This window comes from Triticum aestivum, chromosome 7B (genome assembly GCF_018294505.1).
Source record: "Triticum aestivum cultivar Chinese Spring chromosome 7B, IWGSC CS RefSeq v2.1, whole genome shotgun sequence".
Taxonomy (NCBI): Eukaryota; Viridiplantae; Streptophyta; class Magnoliopsida; order Poales; family Poaceae; genus Triticum; species Triticum aestivum.
In genome coordinates, this window is record NC_057813.1 from 356,860,223 (window position 1) to 356,885,655 (window position 25,433).

At 44.6% G+C, this 25,433-nt stretch overlaps 1 protein-coding gene and 1 pseudogene across 1 annotated transcript; both read left to right on the forward strand.

Moving 5' to 3' along the window:
• The first annotated feature begins 3,317 nt into the window (after window positions 1–3,317).
• Window positions 3,318–5,586, forward strand: LOC543076 (40S ribosomal protein S3-3). Its single transcript, XM_044574204.1, has 5 exons — window positions 3,318–3,533; window positions 3,630–3,949; window positions 4,837–4,891; window positions 4,980–5,111; window positions 5,198–5,586. Exons 1-5 carry the CDS (start codon window positions 3,333–3,335, stop codon window positions 5,342–5,344), a joined length of 855 nt encoding a protein of 284 aa, XP_044430139.1. The 5' UTR covers window positions 3,318–3,332; the 3' UTR covers window positions 5,345–5,586.
• LOC123163473 (uncharacterized) lies at window positions 4,160–4,319 on the forward strand (annotated as a pseudogene).
• Window positions 5,587–25,433: the final 19,847 nt, after the last annotated feature.

Below are 25,433 nucleotides of genomic sequence, written 5' to 3' on the forward strand. Positions count from 1 at the left end.
CACCGATGCACCCACTCCTCCCAGCATTCAGGCAATCTTGGGCGAATTCGAGGACGTGCTCAAGGAGCCCGAAGGCCTGCCACCGCGCCACGAATGCGACCACAAGATACCCCTCATTCCAGGGGCGCATCCGGTCAATATTCGGCCTTACAAACACAAGGCGAACCACAAGAACGAGATCGAGGCGCATGTCGAAGAACTGCTATGCAAGGGCATCATTCAGAAAAGAAACAATCCCTTCTCCTCGCCCGTCATCTTAGTCAAGAAGAAGGACAGGACATGGCGGCTCTGCATCGGCTATAGACATCTCAATGCCCTCACCTACATCGCGAAGTACCCTGTCCCCATCATTGAAGAGCTGCACGGTGCTGCACGGTTCTACAAGCTTGACCTCCGCTCGGGTTACCACCGGATACGCCTGGCAGAGGGCGAGGAGTACACGACAACCTTCTAAACGCATTATGGACACTTCGAGTTCCAGGTGGTCTCCTTTGGCCTCGCCGGTGGGCCGTCCACGTTCAACGGCGCCATCAACACGACTCTCAAGCCGCTCAACCGTGAATGTGTCCTCGTGTTCTTAGACGATATCCTGGTGTTCAGCAAGACCCTCTCAGACCACATCAAGCACCCTCGCCAAGTGCTACAACTGCTATAGCGAGACCAATGGTACGTGAAGATGTCCAAGTGTGCCTTCGGCCAGCAACGCATAGCCTACCTGGGCCACGTAATCAATGGGTAGGGCGTCACCAGTGATCCAACAAAGATTCGATCTGTCGTCAACTGGTCTGCCCCAACTGACATCCAGGCCGTGCGCAGCTTCCTCAGCCTTGAAGGCCACTACAGGTGGTCCATCAAGAACTTCGGCATCCTGGCTCGCCCCCTTTTTCAACCTCCTTAAGAAAGGGGTGCCATTCGGTTGGACTCTGGCAACGGAGACGACATTTCAATTCCTCAAGTAGCAACTCATCGCAGCCCCTGTGCTTGCACTTCATGACTTGTCCAAGCCTTTTGTAATTGAGACTGATGCTTGCGACAAAGGGATCAGCGTGGTACTGCAACAAGGTGGGCACCCGATCGCGTACGTGGGCAAAGCGTTGAGCCCGCGCTACCAAGGCCTATCGACATATGAGAAAGAATATCTGGCGGTGATTGTGGCAGTCGACCAATGGCACCCATACTTGTAGCGCGCATAATTCATCATCCACACGGACCAGCATAGTTTGATACACCAGACGGAGCAGCGGCTGACTACGCCATGGCAGCAACATGCATTCACCAAGCTGCTTGGACCCAGGTACACCATCCGCTACAAAAAAGGGATGGAAAACACAACCGCAAACGCTCTCTCACGTGCCAACCCGGAGGAGATGCTGCTTAGTATCAGCACATGTCAGCCGACCTAGCTGGAAGATGTCGTGGCCAGCTACAACAACAACCTGCAAGCACAACGACTCCTCGAGCAGCTGGCGATCTAGGAGGACCCAAATGGGTGATTCCAGCTACAGAATGGACTGCTCCACTTTCGCAGCTGAACCTGGCTGGGCGGATCAACAAACATGCAACAACACATCATAGCAGCGTTCCACGACAGTCCAATGGGCGGCCACTCCAGCTTTCCTGTGACATATCGCCGCGTCCGAAGACTCTTTGCCTGGCCCAAAATGAAAGTGCACATCCAACAATACGTACGTTGCTCGCGCCGCTTCCCCTGGTATGGTACTGCCCCTACCCATACCACACGAATCCTGGGATCTCGTCACCATGGATTTCGTAGACGGCTTGCCTCAGCCGGGACAATACAATTGCCTTCCGGTGGTGGTTGACAAAAGAACACGCTTTGCGCATTTCCTGCCACTGGCTCACCCATATACAACTGCTAAAGTGGCCCTCCTCTACATGCAACAACTCTACAAGCTACACGGCTCCCCCGGGGGCATCGTGTCTGACTGTGACCCAATTTTTACCAGTCACTTCTGGCAGGAACTGTTTAAGTATGCAGGTACCAAGCTGAGGATGAGTACCGCTAACCACCCAAAGACCGACGGCCAGATAGAAAGGGTGAACTAGTGCATGGAGACTTATCTGCGCTACTTCGTCCAAGCATGCCCGAAGCGTTGGAGCTTTTGGGTGCCATTGGTGCGGTTTTGGTACAACTCCTCACACCACTCTGCCATCGGGATGGCACCATTCAAGGCCATGTTCGGGAGGGAGCCGAGGCACTGGGGATCACTGCATCTACTTCCTCGACGGTGCAAGCACTGCAAACGTGGCTTGAGGAATGGACAGTCATGCAAGACTTGATCCAACAACAACTTCACCGCGCTCGATAGATCATGCAAGACCAGGCAAACAAGAAACGCTCCTTCCGCCAATTCCAAGTTGGCGACCAAGTCTTCCTCTAGCTCCAGCCATTTGTTCAGTCTTCGGTGGCTCCTCGCGCCAAGCACAAGCTCGGCTACAAGTTCTACGGGCCTTTCTTGATCATTACCAAGGTCAACGACGTCGCCTACAAGCTCAAGCCGCCACCTCAAGCCATGGTACACCCTGTCTTCCACGTGTCGCAGCTCCGTCACGCGCTCCTCCCCGGCATCACCGCGTCGACGGCGCTGCCAACGAGCTCTGAAAACACGACGGTCCTGATCAAGGTGCTGGATTCAAGATGGTGCAACAAGAACAACATCCCAGAGTGGCGTTGACGGTCCAGCCCATCACATGTTGTACTTGACACGAACCCTATTCCCCTTTTCCTGTTCTTCGATTCGTGTATCCTAACTTGCAATCGCAACTCGAGTTATTCCTTTTTTTTGAACATCAGTACATACACAAGCGCTCATATACACATGCATACACTCATCCCTATGAACGCACACACGCACACCCTACCCCTATGAGCACCTCCGGAAGGTTGAGCCGGCATATCATCTTGAGATTTACGAAGTCACCGTAGGCGCCTCGTCGTCGACGGGAACGTCTCCTCCCACTGAATGCACATCGCCGGAAATCCTGAAATAAATCCAGAAATAAATGCGAGCACCAGGATTTGAACACTGGTAGGCTGGAGATACCACAGTCCCTCTAACCATCCAACCACGGGTTGGTTCGCAACTCGAGTTATTCCTGAGACAATAGGTCGATCCACCTTGCTGTTCCTAACATAAAAGGAAAACAAAAAAGTGAAAAAACAGAAGAAAAAATGTGCCTGTGGCCTCCCGCGAGCTAGGTCGGCCTAGTCTCGCGCTCCCGCCGAGCCCATGGGCCTTGCACTTACAAGTGGGCCTCAGCAAGCCCACGTCTCAGTTCGCATTATCCCCCCCAGTCCTCGTCTCTCCGCAATGCGCACCCACCCAAACCCTACCCTTCTCGCACCAGCTATAAATTTCACCCTCTCTCTACCCTCCCCCTCTCCCGCCGCCGCCCCTCTTCTCTCCTCTGCCCACAAAACCCTAGCCGTCGCCTCACAGCTCGCCGCCGACGCAGCGAGCTCTCCCTCCACCGCCGCAACCATGGCGACCCAGATCAGCAAGAAGAAGAAGGTAAGGAACCACCTAGACCCAGCATATTCCGCCGTCCCCAGCACGATCTATCGGTGCATCAACCGATCTAACGATTTCCCGTTTGCGCTTGCGTAGTTTGTGAGCGATGGCGTTTTCTACGCCGAGCTGAACGAGATGCTGACCCGGGAGCTTGCCGAGGACGGCTACTCCGGCGTGGAGGTGCGCGTGACGCCGATGCGCACGGAGATCATCATCAGGGCCACGCGGACGCAGAACGTGCTTGGTGAGAAGGGCCGCAGGATCAGGGAGCTCACCTCCGTCGTCCAGAAGCGCTTCAACTTCCCGGAGAACGGCGTTGAGCTTTACGCCGAGAAGGTCGTCAACCGTGGCCTCTGCGCCATCGCCCAGGCCGAGTCACTCCGCTACAAGCTCCTCGGAGGCCTTGCCGTCCGCAGGTATGATAACGACCAATTCTTAAATGTTTTTCATATATGCTATTTGTAGATGCAAGGCGTTGCTAGTAAACGGTCATTGCTGTTGTGATGCACTTATCATTTGTTTAGATGCTATGGGATCTACATCAAATTCTATTTGATGTTTCAGTGTATGTTGTAGTCCTTGAAATTTGCACACTTCGTAAGGAAGTGACTATTGTTGCACCTCTGCTGTACTCTGCCCTGCTTTCTGATCGTGTTTGTGGGGCATTTGCATTGGTGCAAAACGTAAAAGCTGTTCTTTGAAGCAGTAGCGGCCAGAAAACCCTAGAGATAGATCCGCAGATGGATGGCTGATGTGCTGCTTGTCTACTAGTTCTATCTCATATTTCTATGAATAGTTTCCTATAATTTATTGTCATAGATTAGTCAGCATTACACAAATATCCGGAATGCAGTGGTTATGTTGCACCTTCGTGTTGTAGCTGTGCTAGTAGGATATATAACTGGTGCAAAAGGAGAAGCTTCTCCTTTGTCACCAGCGGGTAATGACAACTGTTGATACTGATCCACAGATGAATGGCCAACCTGCTGTTTGTCTACTGATGCTATCCCTTGTTTCTTCTGTGCAATCTTGACATATTTGCTGTAATATGTGTGCCAGAACAGCTGTGCATCTATAATCTGTTCATTTCTGCTCTCTAACTATGATGATTGTGAGAATGGTTCACACGATCCTGCTTCTTTAGCAGTAGTGGCCAGACGACCGTTGAGATATATTGTTTGTCTACTAAATATATCTGGAATCTATTTCTCTTAATGATTTCTTTCTTTGTTTCAACCTAACGCTTTCTGTTGATGTTATATTTCTGCTTGTAGTTTCAATGGAATTGTTGATTTTATTGCAGGGCTTGCTATGGTGTTCTTCGCTTTGTTATGGAGAGTGGTGCTAAGGGTTGTGAGGTTAATTTCCTCTGCACATGTGATCTGACAGTTTTTATTTTGCACTTCCTATGTTTAGTTGCTGACTACTCTCTTGATTTTGTTCTAGGTCATTGTGAGTGGCAAGCTCAGGGCCCAGAGAGCCAAGTCGATGAAGTTCAAGGACGGCTACATGATCTCATCTGGTCAGCCCGTCAACGAGTACATTGATGCTGCAGTTAGGCACGTTCTTCTCAGACAGGTTTGTTTGCTGTGCTGCTTACTTCACCTTGTTTTTCCAGTTTCTCATGGAACTACATATGATTCAACATTGGCTTGGTTTTGTAGGGCGTTCTTGGTATCAAGGTGAAGATTATGCTTGACTGGGACCCCAAGGGCAAGCTTGGCCCTACCACTCCGCTGCCTGACCTCGTCACCATCCACCCCCCGAAGGAGGAGGACGAGCTGCGCCCCCCGGCTTTGGTTGAGGTCTAAAGTCCCAGTAGAGCAAGCAGACCATGAAACGTCACATCATTTTGGTCGTAGCTAGTTTTCTATCCCTGTGATAAGCGAGGGCTATGCAACGCTTGGTTACCTATTTTACTTTTTAATGGACAAAAGTTTCTGTGTAATGCTGCTATGTTAATTTCGTTTAAACTAAGTTTTGCTGAAACGAGCTATGTATTGCCTGAAACCTTTGTTTGGATTGATTCTGGCCAGCTAGTGTGTTGCTGTTCCGTTTGTGCCACCTTTTTACTGTTCGAAGTGTTCTTATGCGTATATTTCATATCCCATGTCCCCACTTAAATGTTTACCCATCCACGTAAAAACTATCGATCAAACTAAAGAATTTAATTTATTCTGTGAAAAACGCTTTCTAAAAACATGAAAATTTTCTTCCTAGAAGAACCTACTATCTAAGATTGCGTTTTAATTCTTGTCTTAGATTTGTCCAAAATACGTTTGTATGAAATTGTGTTTTAATATTAGATACATCTGTATCTAGACAAATCTAAGACAAGAATTTTAAGATAGAGGAAGTACATCTATATACATCCTTATGTGTCTATTTGAAATTCATATGTGATAGTCCATTTGAAATCTCTAAAATGATGAATATTATTTAGGTCGTATGATAATATATCATGCTAAAGAATAAGGTTTGCCATTAATCTCAGTTATGTGATAATATATCGCACTCTAAATTGGAGTCAGAATAAGGTTTGACATATGAGGAAGACCCGTCAGAATTTTCGGTAAAGTGAAGCAAACCACTCAAAGCAAGGTAATAAGATCGCATGAGAATCAATGGGAACAACGTTCAAAGGAAAAATGATACCTGAATTGGAAACGGTTTTCTAAGTCAGAATATTCATACTTATTCATTGAGTAACCAAATCTTGAGGACAAGATTTATCTTAAGGGGACAGGTTTGTGACACCCCAATTTTTTGGTTCTTTTCTTTTCTTTTCTTTGATTTTATTTGGATTTCCTTGGATTTTGGACTCTATGGACTTAAAACTGGGAAGATCATCTTTCTTTCTTCTCCTAAGTGAATCATCATTCAATATTTTTCAAGATCATATTTACCCTAGCCTAATCATAATTTCCATCCCTTTCAAACATTCCTTTTTCTGTTAAAAGAATAATCATCTTTACCCTAGGTTGTGAACAACCTATATTTTCGTCATTCTCAAAATTTCCATAAAATTCTCATAAATTCTTTGACCCGTCTGGACCTTGGATATGTAAGAATATTTAAGATTCCATGCTCATGGTGAGCACACCATCCAATCCTTGATTATGAACTTGTTATCAAGTTTGTGAAGCAACTATATTTTATATTGTTTCATAATTCTTGAAATTTACGAGAACATGCACCCTCCTATATGACTTCCATCCACAAAATTTGAGCTTAGTTAATTTAGCCAATATTTCCCTAAAATTCTCACAAGATTCTGTTTAGAGAGGATCATTGTGAAGGACGTACCATTTATATTTATACAAATGGTATGAAATTTTACCAGCGCCTCACTATGCCCAAATCATCACTCTTCATCAAATTTCAGCTCAATCCAACACTCCATGTGAGTGCAACTTCAAAACCTAGTTTCTGGCCCATTTTTGCAGTTGTGAAGCAACTACATACAAATATTATCCAAGTTATTTGAAACTTGTCCAGATCATAGTCCTTCCTACCCCAACTCTCCGTGACAATTTGTTTCTCTAATTAATCCATCCATTGGACCAAGCATCCAGTCTTAATTCTACTGTTACCAACTTTAGTCGATGCTATACTTCATAACCAGCTTTAATCGAACCAAGGCAGCAGGGGTGCTCCAAGATGAAGGGACTTCACATCGGACAACTTTTTCCAGGCCATCATGCCCTTCTCATGCCATGCCACACGATGACTGCGCTGCTAGCAATGCTAGTGCGCGTGCTCCGCTAGCTGTTGTCACTCTCTGGGCGTCGTCAAGCTTCAGGTTACATCTTCCGACCCCATCCGTGCGTCCCCTGGTGCCGTCCACCCTCCTCCTTCCACCTAGCCCTTGACTCAGCTCCTCCTCTAGAAGCTCCCTCAGTGGACCCCACCATTGCCGTCCATGGGTGCACAGTGCACCGTGGTGGCCGACAACCTCTGCTCGGCTCCGTCTCCTTGCCTCGCGTCCCTAGTGCCGCCCTGCCTACATCATTGAATCTCCCTAACCTCTCCCGTCACTCTTAATGGCCCCGCAACACACTGTCCTCGCCATAGCTCTGGTAGGATCCCCGGGGCGGCTCTCGGTCGAGAGCATCTGCCCCTGGCTATATATGCCGTCCACGACCTCGTCCAACCCCACCACTCGCCTCCTTCCTCACTCAATTGACTCCCAGCGCCACCCACTCGAGCCGTAGCACTCTCCTTCCCCAACTCCGGTGAGAAGCCCCGCTACTCGCCCTCTGCACTGCTAGCTTGCTCCAGTTGACCCTAGCTCCAACCAGTCTCTCCATGGAGTCCCTAGTGGTCTTCTGAACCTCCCTAACCCCTTTGCTACTCGGATTGTCGCCGGAGTCACCAAATCCGAGGATCACTGCAGCTCGCAGCCGCTGGATGCGCGTTCGTCGCCGCTCGACCACCTCTCTGATGTGGCCGGTAGTGCTGAAGCTATAGTCGACGAATATATGTTCTATATTGGTTCTGTTCTCGTGAAAATGCCAGCAGCTGAACCAGAAATGGAAGCGATCAAGCAGAATTTTAGAACGCCTTCTTGCAATTGGTGTTTATTGGAAATAAGTTCCAATACGATTCCATGTAGGGGCGTGAGGGCCACGTCTTCTTTTCGTTTTATCTACTAGTAGTACCAGTTACGTAGCTATGTGGTTCGTTTGTTAGGGGATCGATGTGGCCGAATAATTAGTTAGTTAATATTTTGTTTAGTCCAAATAGGTGAGTTATAAAGAGTCCTACTCGGTTCGGTTCTGTGCCTGCGCACATGTTATAAATAAAGGCTTTGCCCGTGTATTAGGGGCAGATCAGTTTTTGTTATCGCGAGATTGATTTTGTTCGAGAGTTATAGATACAGAGAAAACGTCTCATGTCGGGGGACATCAAATATTGTCTTTGTTGCTGATTCATATTGTTGTTGCTGCATGTGGAGTTGATCTAGTCTACTCAATGCTAGTTTTTAATCTTACGGTCTTGCATTTTTGCTCGATCGAAATTTTTTGTTATTGCTGCTAGTACTGTGAACGACTGGACTGACGAACACTCACCATCTAGGCGAGTCTTTATCAAGTGGTATGAGAGCTAAGGTTGTTCACGATACTGTGTTGATCGAGATGTCGACCTCGATCGACAAGGATGACGGGACTGCTGCTTATTCTGAGGAAATTGTACGTTTAGTGTATGCGAATGGCATTCCTAAAAATATTCGGGATGATTAGACGTATGCGAATGGCATTCCTAAAAATATTTGGGATGATTTTGACCACACATGCAACTACGTCAAACAATGTCATGATGCAGTCGAGGTGAATTTTGGCAAAATGATTGATGTTCTGATCCTCGAGTTTGATGTTTTGGCGGACACCATCAATACGCTGACGATTGATTCCACACCACCATAGGCTACTCCGGTTGCTCCACTTCGTTACGCAACACTGGCTCGTGGCTGACATGCCGGCGTGCATGATCGCCGTTTCGCGGCACAACCACATGCTGGAGATGATAACCTCGATGACGGCCTGCGTCGGGGTACGTGCCACGACCACGACACTTTGAGCCCTGTCCTGAAGTTTTCGCTCGTGGCGGTGATGAGGACATCAATACCATTGTTACACCCACAGCCCCTACTGCTACATATACGGGACCAATTACTAGAGCTCGCGCACGCCAATTAAATTATCAGGTACTTTCGTTTCTTGGTAATGATTCTAATGTTCATGAGAATATGATGCTGCCTAAATTGGATATATTTGTTTTGCTTACAAATGAAGGGCCTAGCTTGGAGAAGGATGAACATTGGAGCAAGAACAAGCATGGAGATGATGCCATGCGCAAGGGGAACAGGAACGGAGTTACAAGTGATGATTTCAGGACTTTGAAGCCACCGTAATGGGTGCATGAAGCCTTGGACGAAATATACAAGATGCCACTTCATAAATTTCGTCCCGAGGCTATTCTAGGTGCTGCGTCACCTTATTATTGGGTCAGACCCTTGTAATTTTGAAATACATAAGTATAGGCTATTTTTAGAGTCCGTATGTGTGGGGAAACAAGAGATAGGGTTGATTTCGGACCCCTCCACCAAGGGCCACGAAATTCCCCCCTCTTCCTCCATATATACAGCCCTTAGGGCACCGTTTAGACTTTGGGTTTTGTTTAGATTAAAGTTCGCCATAGCTGCAACTTCGCGTACTTTGTTTGTGTTCAACGACCAGACAAAGGCGTCACAGAACCCCACCTTGATCAATAAAGCTTTCATCTTATATTCGCAATATCCAGATTGCATTCTCAGTTTCTTGCTTGTTTTTCGTTTGCTCGCAGGAAACAGACCCTCGTGGTCAGGTTGATCGTGCTTCGGTGTGGTCAATAACCTCTCGGAGTTGGTTTAGCGATTGCTAAGGCGCGACGTCCTCGCACGTTCGTAGTCGGATCGTGAAAGTCGACTTCCACCAAAGCGATATCCATCATCTCATCGAAAGACGGGACACCTTTGCCTCTATCAGGCGGACCGCATGACCGAGTTGGTCAAGCTACGCGTGTGCCTTTAGATGATGTAATTGGGCGCATAAAATTTTTGATTCCTTCGTTCTCTGGCAAGTGTGAACCAGGAGGCTATTTGGAGTGGGAGATGCGTGTTAATCAAATTTTTGACGGCCATGATTATGGTGAAGAGAAGAAAGTTCAACTTGCTGGAATTGAGTTCACCGGTTATGCACTAATTTAGTGGAATCAAATTTTTCGTTCAAGACACCGCCCAATGACTTGGAGAGGGATGAAAGAATTCACGAGGCGGCGTTTTGTTCCTGAGCATTATAAAAGAGATATGTACAACAAGTTAGAACGACTCTCTCAAGGTAATATGAGTGTACATGAATATTATAAGGAGATGGAATTGCTTATGATACGTACAAGGACAAGAGAGGATCCAGAGGCGACTATGTCACGTTTCTTTAATGGGCTAAATATTGAGGTGCAGGATCATATTGAGATGGTGGTTTACTACAACATACAAGATCTTGTGCACCAATCTGTGTGTGTGGAACAACAGATTAAGCGACGCCAAGTCAGCGCAGTTCCTATTACCACTTTGAACACATGGCGACGCTCACAACATAAGAGCGAGGATGTTGGTCCTAGCTCTAGGACGACAACATAAAATCGCTCTCATGGTTCCGTGCAAAAGGATGCTTCAAACTCAGGACTGTTGAGGGTTCATTCTAGTGCGCAGTCGACCACACGTACTAGTGATATAGAGTGTTTCAAGTGTGGAGGAAGGGGGTATATGAGGCGTGAATGTCCTAATGAGAAAAGAGTGCTGCTCACAAGAGATGACTATGCATCTTCAAGTGGTGAAGAGCCAATTTCCGACACTTCTAGTGAAAAAATTGAAGATGCTGAAAAGGTGACTGCTAGTTTTGAAACTGCCGAACCATATCCGTCTTTGATGGTAAGGGGCAACGTTGGAATATTTTCAAACTCAATGACAAATCAACAACACCAATTGTAAGTTGATCATAGATGGATGAAGCTACACCAATGCGGTCAACAAGGGATTGGTGGAAGCTTTGGGGTTACCTGCATGGAAGCACCCTCAACCACACTGCATTGAGTGTTTATATTACTTGGGCAGATTGAAAGTTACTCACAAGATGCGTGTCAATTTTTTAGTTAGCGGCTATAACGATATAGTTATCTGTGACGTCTTGCCACTGGATGCATGCCACTTGTTGTTGGGGAGATCATGGCAGTATGATCATCACGCCACCCATGACAGAAGGTCCAACACTGTAAGTGCATCTAGTGCCACCCCTAATTGGTTTTGGAGTATTGATGACAAACTTGGTTGAGGAACTAATGTGTTTGTGAGAATTGCAGGATAACACAGGTAGTAGTCCCATATTGATTCGGTTTACCTGCCAGAGATGACCCCCTAAAAATGTGTGAAGACATTGAAGACAATGGTGGAATGTGAAGATATTCACGTTGAAGACTATGACATGGGAAGACATCGTATGAAGACTATGGAGTGCGAAGACATAGTTGTTCCATAGTTTCCTTTTCTTCTTTGTTGAGTCATAGGAACCACCGCACTGTTAAGTGGGGTCCAAGTGAACAAAGTCAGAGTGACTGAAGTGATGCTCAACCAAATCCTATGTCTTCGAGAGAAGACAATGAGAGCAAATCTTATCCAGAGCTGGATGAGTCAGCTTTACTTGTAGCCCAAGTCAAGCTACCGCATGTGTTTGAAATCTGACCGTTGGACACGTGTCAGTTCCTTAGTGACCCAAGGTCATTTTGGACAAATCAGGTCGGGTTGCCTCCTGGCTATAATAGCCCACCCCCTAGACCATAAATTGGTGGCTGCTCAGAGTTAGTGCACGGCTTTTGTCGTTTGAGAGCAACCCACCTCCGAAGCCTTTGAGAGAGTATTCCTTGCGAGGACAAAGCCCAAAACACCCAGAGCCAAAGTGTGTTAGGCATCACTAAAGTCTTTATGTATGCATGATCTGAAGACTTATTACACTTGAGGACTGTGAATCCTCCAGCCGGTTAGTTGTCGCGTTCTGAGCATCCAAGAGTCATTGTGGATTGCCAGTGAACGAAGTCTGTGAAGGTTTGGAAGCCTCCCTTGAAGACTTACCAGAGTGATTGGGCGAGGACTAAGTGTTCTTAGCTCAAGGGAAATAAGGTGAAGACGCGGTCTTCTGAGTTGAATCTCAGCCTCCCTAACCAGACGTATAATTGTCACAACAACTGGAACTGGTCCAACAAACCCCTTGTCCTCTCTGAGCAACTGGTTCTATCCTTCCTCTCTCCCTTTACTTACAGTTTGTCTTCATGAAGTCATTGCCTATTTGTCTGATCTGTTTGACTTCACTGTGTGAAGACTGTTTACTGTTTGGCTTCATACTATCTTCCATCCTGATCCATACAACCTAGCCGCTGATAGTCTTCGTGCTTTTACTACATTGCTTACTTGACTATGGCTTGTCTAGTGTAGTCTACCTTCCGCTGCATGTCAATAGGTTCATTTCTATCATTTGTCTTCAAAGCATTCGTGTTTTGAAGACTTCCATAAAAATCGCCTATTCACCGCCCTCTAGTCAAATACTAGCACTTTCAATTGGTATCAGAGCAAGGTGCTCCCTTATTCTGTGTGATTCGGTTTAACCACCTGGAGTTTAGCTATGTCGACTGCTGATAATCCACAAGTGTATGGGATCGCAACAACTTTCGAGGGTAGAGTATTCAACCCAAATTTATTGATTCGACACAAGGGGAGCCAAAGAATATTCTTAAGTATTAGCAGTTGAGTTGTCAATTCAACCACACCTGGATAACTTAGTATCTGCAGCAAAGTATTTAGTAGCAAAGTAGTATGATAGTAATGGTAACAGTGGCAAAAGTAAAGATAATAGTTTTGTAGCGATTGTAACAATAACAACGGAAAAGTAAATAAGCGAAACACAAGATGTGAAAAGCTCATAGGCATTAGATCAGTGATGGATAATTATGTCGGATGCGATTCCTCATGTAATAGCTATAACATAGGGTGACACAGAACTAGCTCCAGTTCATCAATGTAGTGTAGGCATGTATTCCGAATATAGTCATACGTGCTTATGGAAAAGAACTTGCATGACATCTTTTGTCCTACCCTCCCATGGCAGCAGGGTCCTAGTGGAAACTAAGGGATATTAAGGCCTCCCTTTAATAGAGAACCGGACCAAAGCATTAACACATAGTGAATACATGAACTCCTCAAACTACGGTCATCACTGAGAAATATCCCGATTATTGTCACTTCGGGGTTGTCGGATCATAACACATAATAGTTGACTATAGGCTTGCAAGATAGGATCAAGAACACACATATATTCATGAAAACATAATAGGTTCAAATCTGAAATCATGGCACTCGGGCCCTAGTGACAAGCATTAAGCATAGCAAAGTCATAGCAACATCAATCTCAGAACATAGTGGATACTAGGGATCAAACCCTAACAAAACTAACTTGATTACATGGTAAATCTCATCCAACCCATCACCGTCCAGCAAGCCTACGATGGAATTACTCACGCACGGCGGTGAGCATCATGAAATTGGTGATGGAGGATGGTTGATGATGACGACGACGACGAATACCCCTCTCCGGAGCCCCGAACGGACTCCAGATCAGCCCTCCCGAGAGAGATTAGGGCTTGGCAGCGGCTCCATATCGTAAAACGCGATGAAACTTTCTCTCTAATTTTTTTCTCCATGAAACGGAATATATGGAGTTGGAGTTAAGGTCGGTGGAGCGTCAGGGGGCCCACAAGAGAGGGGGGCGCGCCCAGGGGGGAGGGCGTGCCCCCACCCTCGTGGACAGGGTGTGGGCCCCCTGGTCTTGATTCTTTCGCCAGTATTTTTTATATTTTCCAAAACTTGTCTCCGTGGATTTTCAGGTCATTCCGAGAACTTTTGTTTTCTACACAATAAACAACATCATGGCAAATCTGCTGAAAACATCGCCAGTCCGGGTTAGTTTCATTCAAATCATGCAAGTTAGAGTCCAAAACAAGGGCAAAAGTGTTTGGAAAAGTAGATACATTGGAGACGTATCAACTCCCCCAAGCTTAAACCTTTGCTTGTCCTCAAGCAATTCAGTTGATAAACTGAAAGTGATAAAGAAAAACTTTTACAAACTCTATTTGCTCTTGTTGTTGTAAACATGTAAAGCCAGCATTCAGGTTTCAGCAAGTATTATGAACTAACCATACTCACAATAACACTTAGATCTCACAATTATTCATATCAATGGCATAATCAGCTAGCAAGCGATAATAATAAAACTCGGATGACAACACTTTCTCAAAACAATCATAATATGATATAACAAAATGGTATCTCGCTAGCCCTATCTGAGACTGCAAAACATAAATGCAGAGCACCTTTAAAGATTAAGGACTGACTAAACATTGTAATTCATGGTAAAAGAGATCCAGTCAATTCATACCCAATATAAACCAATAGTAATGAATGCAAATGACAGTGTGCTCTCCAGCGGGTGCTTTTTAATAAGAGGATGATGACTCAACATAAAAGTAAATAGATAGGCCCTTCGCAGAGGGAAGCAGGGATTTGTAGAGGTGCCAGAGCTCGATTTTAAAATAGAGATGAATAACATTTTGAGCAGTATACTTTCACTGTAAACGCAACAACTATGAGATGGCGATATCTTCCATACTACATGCATTATAGGCAGTTCCCAAACAGAATGGCTTGCTCGAAACAACGAGTGCCTCCAACTAACAACAACCCTCGGAGAGTTTTGTTTAATTATATTGATTTGCTTTGATCTTTTTGGATCATGGGACTGGGCATCCCGGTTACCAGCCCTTTCTCGTGAATGAGGAGCGGAGTCCACTCCTCTTGAGAATAACCCACCTAGCATGGAAGATACAGACAACCCTAGTTGAAACATGAGCTGCTCGAGCATACAAAACAAAATTTCATTTGAAGGTTTGGAGTTTGGCACATACAAATTTACTTGGAACGACAGGTAAATACCGCATATAGGAAGGTATGGTGGACTCACATGGAATAACTTTGGGTTTAAGGAGTTTGAGTGCACAAGCAGTATTCCCGCTTAGTACAAGTGAAGGCTAGCAAAAGACTGGGAAACGACCAACTGAGAGAGCGACAACAGTCATCAACATGCATTAAAATTAATTCACACCAAGTGCAAGCATGAGTAGGATATAATCTACCATGAACATAAATATCATGAAGGCTATGTTGATTTGTTTCAACTACATGCGTGAACATGTGCCAAGTCGAGTCACTCAATTCATTCAAAGGAGGATACCATCCCATCATACCACATCATAATCATTTTAATAGCATGTTGGCACGTAAGGTAAACCATTATAACTCATAGCTAATTAAGCATGGCACAAGCAACTATAATCTCTAAATGTCATTGCAAATATGTTTACTTCATAATAGGCTGAATCAGGAATGATGACCTCATCATATTTACAAAAAAAACACCCCCCGCCCCGCAAAAAAATATATTTACAAAAACAAGAGAGGTCGAGTTCATACCAGCTTCTCTCATCTCAAGCAGTCCATCATATATCGTCATTATTGCCTTTCACTTGCATGACCGAACGGTGTGTATAATAATAATAGTGCATGTGCATTGGACTAAGCTGGAATCTGCAAGCATTCAACTCAAGAGATAAGACAAAGCAATATGTGCTCTAAGTTAAATAAACAATCATGCATGTGAGAGCCACTAAACATTTTCAGTATAGTCTTCTACTCTCGACCCCCAAAGGAAAGAAAATAAAATAAAACTATTTACACGGGAAAGCTCCCAACAAACAAGAAGAAGAATGAGAAATCTTTTTGTGTTTTCATTTTAATTCTACTACAAGCATGGAAATTAAACTAACTAATTTTTTTGTTTTTTAAGGTTTTTCAAACACACAAGAAGAAGGCTAGAAAAATAAATTAAACTAGCATGGATAATACAATGAAAAGAGTATGAGCACCGACATCTAGAATAGTGTGTGAACATGAATGTAAAGTCGGTGAGAAATACGTACTCCCCCAAGCTTAGGCTTTTGGCCTATGTTGGTCTAAGGCCAAGGGTAGCCTGGCTGATATCCGTAGTTGTAACTGGGGTCGTACTGAGATGCAGCAGCAAATGCCTCCTGAGCTGCAGTATGTTGGCGAGCCGCCTCCGCTCTCCCCTCGTGTTCAGCCCCTTCCTCCCTAGTAACAACATATCTTCCTTTTGCCTGGTAATCAAAAAGGAAAGGAGCAGGAAGAGTAACATGGACAGAGCTATGTCTGTCAAATATTAGTCGATACTGGAGGAATTGTTCATTCCTCCTAAGAAAATGATGTTTGACCATGGCGTCATAATCTAAATAAGCAGGAGGTAACACCATATCCCCCTCTCATGGGGCTATACCAAGATAATTAGCCACACGGGTCGCATAAATTCCTCCAAATAAATCTCCAGCCCTACCATTATTATGCAACCTACATGCAACTATTGCCCCCAAGTTATAATCTTTATAACCTAACACGGCACTCTTGAGGACACAAAGATCAGGGACACACATATGACATCCTTCATCTTTACCGTTAATGCATCTACCAATGAAGAGAGCAAAATAATATATAGCAGGAAAGTGAATGCTCCCTATGGTAGCTTGTGCTATATCCCTAGATTCTCCTACAGTAATACTAGCAACAAAGTCTCGAAATTCAGATTTGTGGGGATCATTAACATTGCCCCACTGTGGAAGTTTGCAAGCAGTTGTAAAATCCTCTAAGTCCATGGTATAAGATCTATCATAAATATCAAACAGGACACTCTGAGAATTACGTGAACATTTATATTTAAACCTTCTCACAAATGAATCAGTCATTTGATAGTACTGAGGACATTTATCTTGTAAGAAGTTCTCCAGATCGGCATTATGCACATATGCGTCAAATTCATCCTTAAAGCCTGCTTTGGCCATAAAATCGTCTGATGGCCACTCACAAGCTCGCACTTCTGCGTCCCTTGGTAGTTCATCGTCTTGCTCATGCATAGCAAGCCTGGGTCCTTTCTTTATTGAGGAACCACCTTGATACATTCTCCTAGACATATTTCTTTTTCTGAAAAATTTCTGAAATTTTAGTAACTTCAAAATAAAAGTGAATAAAACTAAACAAGATTGGTAGCAACTACTCCTACAAGTGCCTAGAGCCTATATCATGCATTAGAATTACTTAGGACCTCATAAATTTAACATGCAAGCTTAAGAACATGGTCACCTATGCAGCAAAAATTTGCAATGAATAAAGCACTAGAACAAAAACTAATTGGACCAATGGAGGAGTCACATACCAAGCAACAATCTCCCAAAGCAGTTTTGTGAATGGAGCTTTGAGCAAGGAGATCAAAAATCGCAGCAAAATGAGCTAGAACTCGTGCTTGAGCTGGATGGGGATTTTTTGGGAAGAAGATGGAGTGTGTGGGTGCAGGAATAAGTGGAGGGGGGGGGCACCATGGGCCCACGAGAGAGGGGCGCGCCCAGGGGGTGTGGGCGCACCCTCCACCCTCGTGGCCAGGTGCATTGCCCCTCCTGCAATGTTTTTAGTGCCTAAAATCCTCAAATATTCCATAAAAAATCATACTAAATTTGCAGGGCATTTGGAGCACTTTTATTTTCGGGATATTTTTTATTGCACTGATAATTTAGAAAACAGACGGATAATACTATTTTTGCTTTATTTAATTTAAATAACATAAAGTAAAAAGAGGGTACAAAAGGTTGTGCCTTCTAATTTCATCCATCTTATGATCATCAAAATGAATCCACTAACAAGGTTGATCAAGTCTTGTTAACAAGCTCATTCCGAATAACATGGAACCGGAGAAATTTCGAATAACACTAGGTTACCTCAACGGGGATATGAACATCCCCAATCATAAGAATATCATACTTTTTCTTGACAGTAGGTAGAGGAAATTCAAAACCTCCAATAATTATAGTTGGAACTTTTCCAATAGAATTGATGCTATAAACTTGAGGTTGTTTCCTCGGAAAGTGTACCATATGCTCATTACCATTAACATGAAAAGTGAGATTGCCTTTGTTGCAATCAATAACAGCCCCTGCAGTATTCAAAGAGGGTCTACCAAGGATAATCGACATACTATCATCCTCGGGAATATCAAGAATAACAAAGTCCGTTAAGATAGTGACATTTGCAACCACAACAGGCACAACCTCACAAATACCGATAGGTATGGCAGTTGATTTATCAGCCATTTGCAAAGATATTTCAGTAGGTGTCAACTTATTCAATTCAAGTCTACGATATAAAGAGAGAGGCATAACACTAACACCGGCTCCAAGATCACATAAAGCAGTTTTAACATAATTTCTTTTAATGGAGCATGGTATAGTTGGTACCCCTGGATCTCCAAGTTTCTTTGGTATTCGACCCTTAAAAGTGTAATTAGCAAGCATGGTGGAAATTTCAGCTTCCGGTATCTTTCTTTTATTTGTAATGATATCCTTCATATACTTAGCATAAGGATTTACTTTAAGCATACCAGTCAAGCACATACGTAAGAAGATAGGTCTAATCATTTCAGCAAAGCGCTCAAAATCCTGATCATCCTTTGTCTTGGATGGTTTAGGAGGAAAGGGCATGGGTTTCTGAACCCATGGTTCTCTTTCCCTACCGTGCTTCCTAGCAACAAAATCTCTCTTATCATAACGTTGATTCTTTAATTGTGGGTTATCAAGATCAACAGCAGGTTCAATCTCTACTTCATTATTTTTGCTAGGTTGAGCATCAACATGAACATTATCATTAACGTTATCACTAGGTTCATGTTCATCACCTGATTGTGTTTCAGCATCAGAAATAGAAATATCATTGGGATTCTCAGGTGTGTCTACGACAGGTTCACTAGAAGCATGGAAGGTCCTATCGTTTTTCTTTTTCTTCTTTTTGGAAGAACTAGGTGCTTCTAAATTATTTCTCTGAGAATCTTGCTCGATTCTCTTAGGGTGGCATTCAGGATACAAAGGTTCCAGAGTCATTCTACCAGTTCTAGTAGCCACTCTAACAGCAAAGTCATATTTATTATTTAATTCATCAAGCAAATCATTTTGAGCTTTAAGTACTTGCTCAGCTTGAGTTGTAACCATAGAAGCATATTTGCTAATGAGTTTAAGTTCACCTTTAACTCTAGCCATATAATCACTCAAGCGTCCTATATCGAAAGCATTATTCTTGAATTCTCTACCAACATAAGCATTAAAACTTTCTTGTCTAGCCATAAAGTCATCAAATTCGTCTAAGCATGGTCTATGAAATTTAGTAGAGGGAATTTCAACTTTATCATATCTATAGAGAGAATTTACCTTTACTACCTGTGTCGGGTTATCAAGGCAATGTGGTTCATCGACAGGCGGTATATTAAGACCATGTATTTCTTCAATAGGTGGTAAATTCTTAACATCTTCAGCTTTAGTACCTTTTTCTTTCATTGATTTCTTTGCCTCTTGCATATCTTCAGGACTGAGAAATAAAACACCTCTCTTCTTAGGAGTGGGTTTAGGAATAGGCTCAGGAGTTGGCTCAATTGGTTCAGGAATTGCCTCAGTAATTGGCTCATGAAGAGTCCAATTATTTTCATTAGTCAACATATTATTCAATAGTAATTCAGCTTCGTCGACTGTTCTTTCCCTGAAAACACAACCAGCACAACTATCTAAGTAGTCCTTGGAAGCATCGGTTAGTCCATTATAAAAGATATCAAGTATTTCATTTTTCTTAAGAGGATGATCAGGCAAAGCATTAAGTAATCGGAGAAGCCTCCCCCAAGCTTGTGGGAGACTCTCTTCTTTGATTTGCACAAAAATATATATTTCCCGCAAGGCAACTTGTTTCTTATGAGCAGGGAAATATTTAGCAGAGAAGTAATAAATTATATCCTGGGGACTACGCACACAACCAGGATCAAGAGAATTAAACCAAGTCTTAGCACACAACCAGGATTAACGAGGGCGAGGATGATGTGGTCGGTAGTGCTGAAGCTATAGTCGATCAATATATGTTCTATATTGGTTTTGTTCTCGTGAAAATGCCAGCAGCTGAACCGGAAAAGTTAATGATCCAACCGAATTTTAGAACGCCTCCTTGTAGTTGGCGTTTCATTGGAAATAAGTTTCGATACGATTGCATGTAGGGGTGTGAGAGCCACATCTTCTTTTTGTTTTATCTACTAGTAGTACTAGTTACGTAGCTGTGTGGTTAGTTTGTTAGGGGATCAATGTGGCGGAATAATTAATTATTTAATATTTTATTTAGTTTAGATAGGTGAGTTAAAGAGAGTCCTACTCGGTTCGGTTATGTGACTGCGTACACGTTATAAATAAAGGCTTCGACCATGTATTAGGGGCATATCAGTTTTTTTTATCGTGAGATTGGTTTTGATCGAGAGTTATAGATACAAAGAAAACACCCCATGTTAGGGACATCAAATATTGTCTTTGTTGCTGATCCATGTGGATTTTGCTGCTGCTGCTGCTGCATGGGGAGTCGATCTAGTTTACTCAATGCTAGTTTTTAATCTTACGGTCTTGCATCTTTGTGTTGGATTCTACACCAGGGTGCGTCGACTGCAAATTAAAATTTTCCTACAAGCAGATCAACCAGGACCATGCTAAGGGAGATGGATGACGGATTGCTACGAGTAGACGTGCAATGTCGTGCTTCTGAAGTAGAGTTGGGCAGCGTGTCCGCGGGGTTCGTCTCCTCCTTGTTTGGTCTCCCTCGAACAACCGGTCGTCGGATCCCATGTACTGGTTCATTGTAGTGGCGCAAGTGCACCACCTCTAATGGTATTCATGAGTGCAGGAGGAACACCGTGCGACGGACTGCTAGGTTTGATCACATAGTCGGCGTGAGTGGAGGTGGCTACTTGCAACACATTCAAAGCCCTAGTGATGGCGCCAAAGCAATCAATCGAATGAGTGTTCCGCACCTCCACTACATATAGGCATCCATCATGGGCTCAACACTTGGGCCTCGCATGGACCCTAAAGCCCAAAGTCTGTTCGACTAGGATTCGAGTCTGAGTAGGATCACATCTAACTCGTGGAGTCGGATCGGGCCTCATCAGTTCCTTCCCTTAAGCGCACGACCCCTTAGGTTCAAGTTGGATTGGTCGCAGGTCGGATCACCTCCGACCCGCTCGGCTGGTAGCGACCTCTAGCAAGGCGTGCCGACCACCAAGTAGACAATGCAGCCAGTTGGCAAACCTGTACAACATGTCATACTTCTGTTCCCTTTGCCACACGATATATTTTGTCAGGCTCAAGGCGAGTCTGTCAGCCTTGTGCTAGCCCGACCACTTTCTCGTTCTAGTGATGTCGACCACTAACTGGATTACCTCATAATCCTTGTCGCATGGCCATGCTTATCCTGGTCAGATCACACGAGAGGCTTAGAGTATATCTCTCCTGATCGGAGGGGCAAAGCCTATCTTGCTCGACCATGTCTCGTAGCATGGGTCTGGACAAGCCCGAAACCTACCCTTGTAACTGCCTAGTCACGGAGTAGCGTTTAGTTGGCCCAAAGCAGGCCTGTCACCATCCCGAGTACATGGGCCAGTTCATGTCTGAGGACATAGAACGTATGTTGTACCAGACACTCACAGATGACCTATCACTGCATCTCATAGTCGGATCTGTCTGACTCGGACATTATCTCGACTCAGATTCGACTATGTCGAATCCGATCAGATCCTTCCAAGTCCATATTATTCGGCTAGCATCCAATGCTCCATGGTTAGTGAGACCCAACCATCCATCGTGTTGTATGCTACTCTAGTCGGCTGCGCGTCCACACAACCCTTTCGACTAGGGACCTTTTAGGATAGTCATCATACAATGCATAGTCCCACAAACAAGTCACATACTTGTTGACGTCATCGATAATGTTCAGGGACTATATTTATTCATAAACACATAGGAAATATCATCATACATGATTGCCTCTTAGGGCATATCTTCAATAGTCTCCCACTTGCACTAGAGAATATGAAATAGACACCGTATGCCCATAGCTCTAACGTGCCCCTCATGCTTGTGTTGTTGAAGCAGCTTAGTCAACGAATCTGCAACATTTGCATCCATGTGAATTTTTGCATAACTCTCATCACCACTCTTTACAATCTTTCTTATCAGGCGATATTTCCGATCTATGTGTGTGGTTTTGTTGTGATTCCTCGGCTCCTTGGCTTGTGCGATGGCACCAGAATTATCACAATAAAGGTCCAACGGTTTTACCGAGGCTGGAAAAATACCAAGAGCATCCAGAAAGTTCCATATCCAAACACCTTCCTTTGCAGCTGCACAAGCCGCAATGTATTCGGCTTCTGTAGTAGAATCGGAAACCGCATCTTGCTCGGAACTTGTTCAGCTCACTGCTCCTTTGTTCATGACGTACACGAATCTAGACTATGATCGACAATCATCTCTATCAGTTTGGAAACTAGCATCAGTGTAACCCTTTACGCAGAGCTCCTCCTCACCTCCATAAACTAGGAACAGTTCTTTATTCCTTTTCAGGTACTTTAGAATATTTTTCACCGCCGCCGAGTGACTCTCACCGAGGTTGGCATGATATCTATTTGTTAAACTTATTGCAAATGCAACATCAGGCCGAGTACATATCAAGGCATACACGATGGATACGATTGCCGAGGTATACAAAATCCTACTCATCCTGCTTCGCTCATCAGATGTCAAAGGACTCTGAGTCTCGCTTAGCCTTATACCATGTGAGAGTGACAAGAACCCTTTCTTGGCCTCACTCATGTTGAACCGCTTCAACACTTTATCTGTGTACATGCTCTGGCTCAAGCCGAGCAACCTCCTCGATCTATCTCTATAGATCTTAATGCTGAAAATATACACTGCCTCACAGAGGTCCTTCGTTGAAAACTTGCCATTCAATGATTCCCTGACCGAGTTCGACATCGAAACATCATGTTCGATCAGCAACATGTCATCCACATACAAGATCAAAAACACTACCGGGCTCCCACTCAACTGTTTGTATAAACAAGCGTCCTATTCGCTTTTGATGAAACCAAGACCAGTGACGACCTCATCAAAACGAATATTCCATCTCCGAGATGGTTGCCTCAACCCATAAATGGATCTCTTGAGCTTGCATACCTTACTAGTGCTAGTCGGATTGATAAAACCCTCGGGTTGTATCATATACACATCCCTGGTTAAATTTATGTGAAGGAAAGCCATTTTGACATCCATCTGCCATATCTCATAATCGAAATATGCAGCTGTCACTAGTACGATCCTCACCGACTTTAGCATCACTATCGGTGAGTAAGTTTCATCATAGTCAATTCCTTGAACTTGTCCATAACCTTTAGCAACAAGCCGAGCTTTGTGGATCTGAACCTTTCCATCCATATTGGTTTTCTTCTTAAAGAACCATTTGCAACTAATGGCTGTGATGCCAGGTGGCGGATCAACCACCCAGACTTGATTTTCATCCACGAACTTTAACCCAGATCTCATGGCATCCAGCCATGCCACAGAATTTTGGCTCACCATCGCTTTCGCATATGTAGTCAGCTCGTCACTCTCTAGCAACAAAACACTGCACACTCTCCACAATCTTTCCAACCTCCGTGGTTTCGGTGCCGCTTCCTCTACGAGTTCCTTGTCCAACTCCGGTATGATCTCGTCACCAGCCAAGTCATCCCCGAGTGGTCCTCGAATTTCTTCAAGTCGGACCGTCCTCCCACTGGCGTCTCGACTGAGAAACTCTTTCTCAAGGAAAACCCCATTCCGAGCAACAAAGACTTTATTCTCTTCACGGTTGTAGAAGCTATATCCCAAGGATATGCACTTATCCGACTTGGGTGTAAGCTTGTCCGACATAAGTCGCTTGACAAATGCTTCACAACCCCAAATCTTTAGAAAAGACAAACTATGACTCTTCCCGGTCCACATCTCATGTGATGTCTTGTCTACGGATTTTGATGGTACCCTATTAAGTGTGAAAGCTGCAGTTTCTAGAGCCTATCCGCAGAATTGTTGGAGATATGCCCTAGAGGCAATCATGTATGATGATATTTCCTATGTGTTGATGAATAAAGATAGTCCTTGGACATTATCAATGATGTGTATCAGCAAGTACGTGACTTGTTTGTGGGACTATGCATTGTATGATGACTGTCCTAAAAGATCCCTAGTCGAAATGGCTGTGTGGACGCGCAGCCAACTAGACTAGCATATGACACGGTCGATGGCTTGGTCTCACTAGCCATGGAGCATTGGATGCTAACCGTATAATATGGACTTGGAATAGTCTGGTCGGATTCGACGTAGTCGGATCCGAGTCGAGATAAGGTCCGAGTCAGACAGACCCAACTATGAGACGCAGCAATATGTCATTTGTGAGTCTCTAATACAACATGCGTTCTATGTCCTAAGACCAAAGCTGACGCATGTACTCGGGATGGTGACATACCTGCTTTGGCCGACCAAATGCTACTCCATGACTGGGTAGTTACAAAGGTAGGTTTCGGGCTTGTCCAGACCCATGCGGCGAGACGTGGTCGAGCAAGATGGGATTTGCCCCTCTGATCAGGAGAGATATACTCTGTGCCCCTCGTGTGATCTGACCAAGAGAAGCATGTCCAAGCAACAAGGATTATGAGATAATCCAGATAGTGGTTGGCATCACTGGAACGAGAAAGAGGTCAGGCTAGCATAAGGATGACAATCTCGCCATGAGCCCGACAACATATATCATGTGGCAAAGGGAACAGAAGTGTGACATGCTGTACATGTTCGCCTAACTAGCTTCATAGTCTGCTTGGTATTCGGCATGCCTTGCTAGAGGCCGCTACCAACCATGCAGTTCGGAGGTGATCCGAACTGCGACCAAGCCGGCTTGAACCTAAGGGGTCGCGCGCTTAAGGGAAGGAACCTATGAGGTCGGATCCGAGGACACTGGTCGGATGTGATCCGAGCTGTATCCAGATTGTGGCCGAGTAGACTTATGGGCTTTAGGATCCGTGCGAGGCCCAAGTGTTGAGCCCGCGACGGATGCGTATATAAAGTGGGGTGCGTCACACTCATGCGGTTAATCGCTTCGGCGTTGTCACTAGGGTTTGCATGTATTGCGAATAGCCACCTCCACTCGCCGCTGGTTGTGTGATCGGACCTAGCAGTCCACCGCACGACGTTCCTCCTACACGTGCGGATACTGTTAGAGGTGGTGCACTTGCACCGCTCCAGCGAACCTGTTCGCGGGATCTGAAA

Excerpts from the sequence above, each read along its gene's own strand:
- LOC543076 (XM_044574204.1), top strand. The coding sequence starts at position 3,333 with ATGCGCACCCACCCAAACCCTACCCTTCTCGCACCAGCTATAAATTTC. Across the intron at positions 3,950-4,836 it reads GGAGGCCTTGCCGTCCGCAG|GGCTTGCTATGGTGTTCTTC; the intron begins GTATGATAACGA and ends ATTTTATTGCAG. Across the intron at positions 5,112-5,197 it reads GGCACGTTCTTCTCAGACAG|GGCGTTCTTGGTATCAAGGT; the intron begins GTTTGTTTGCTG and ends TTGGTTTTGTAG.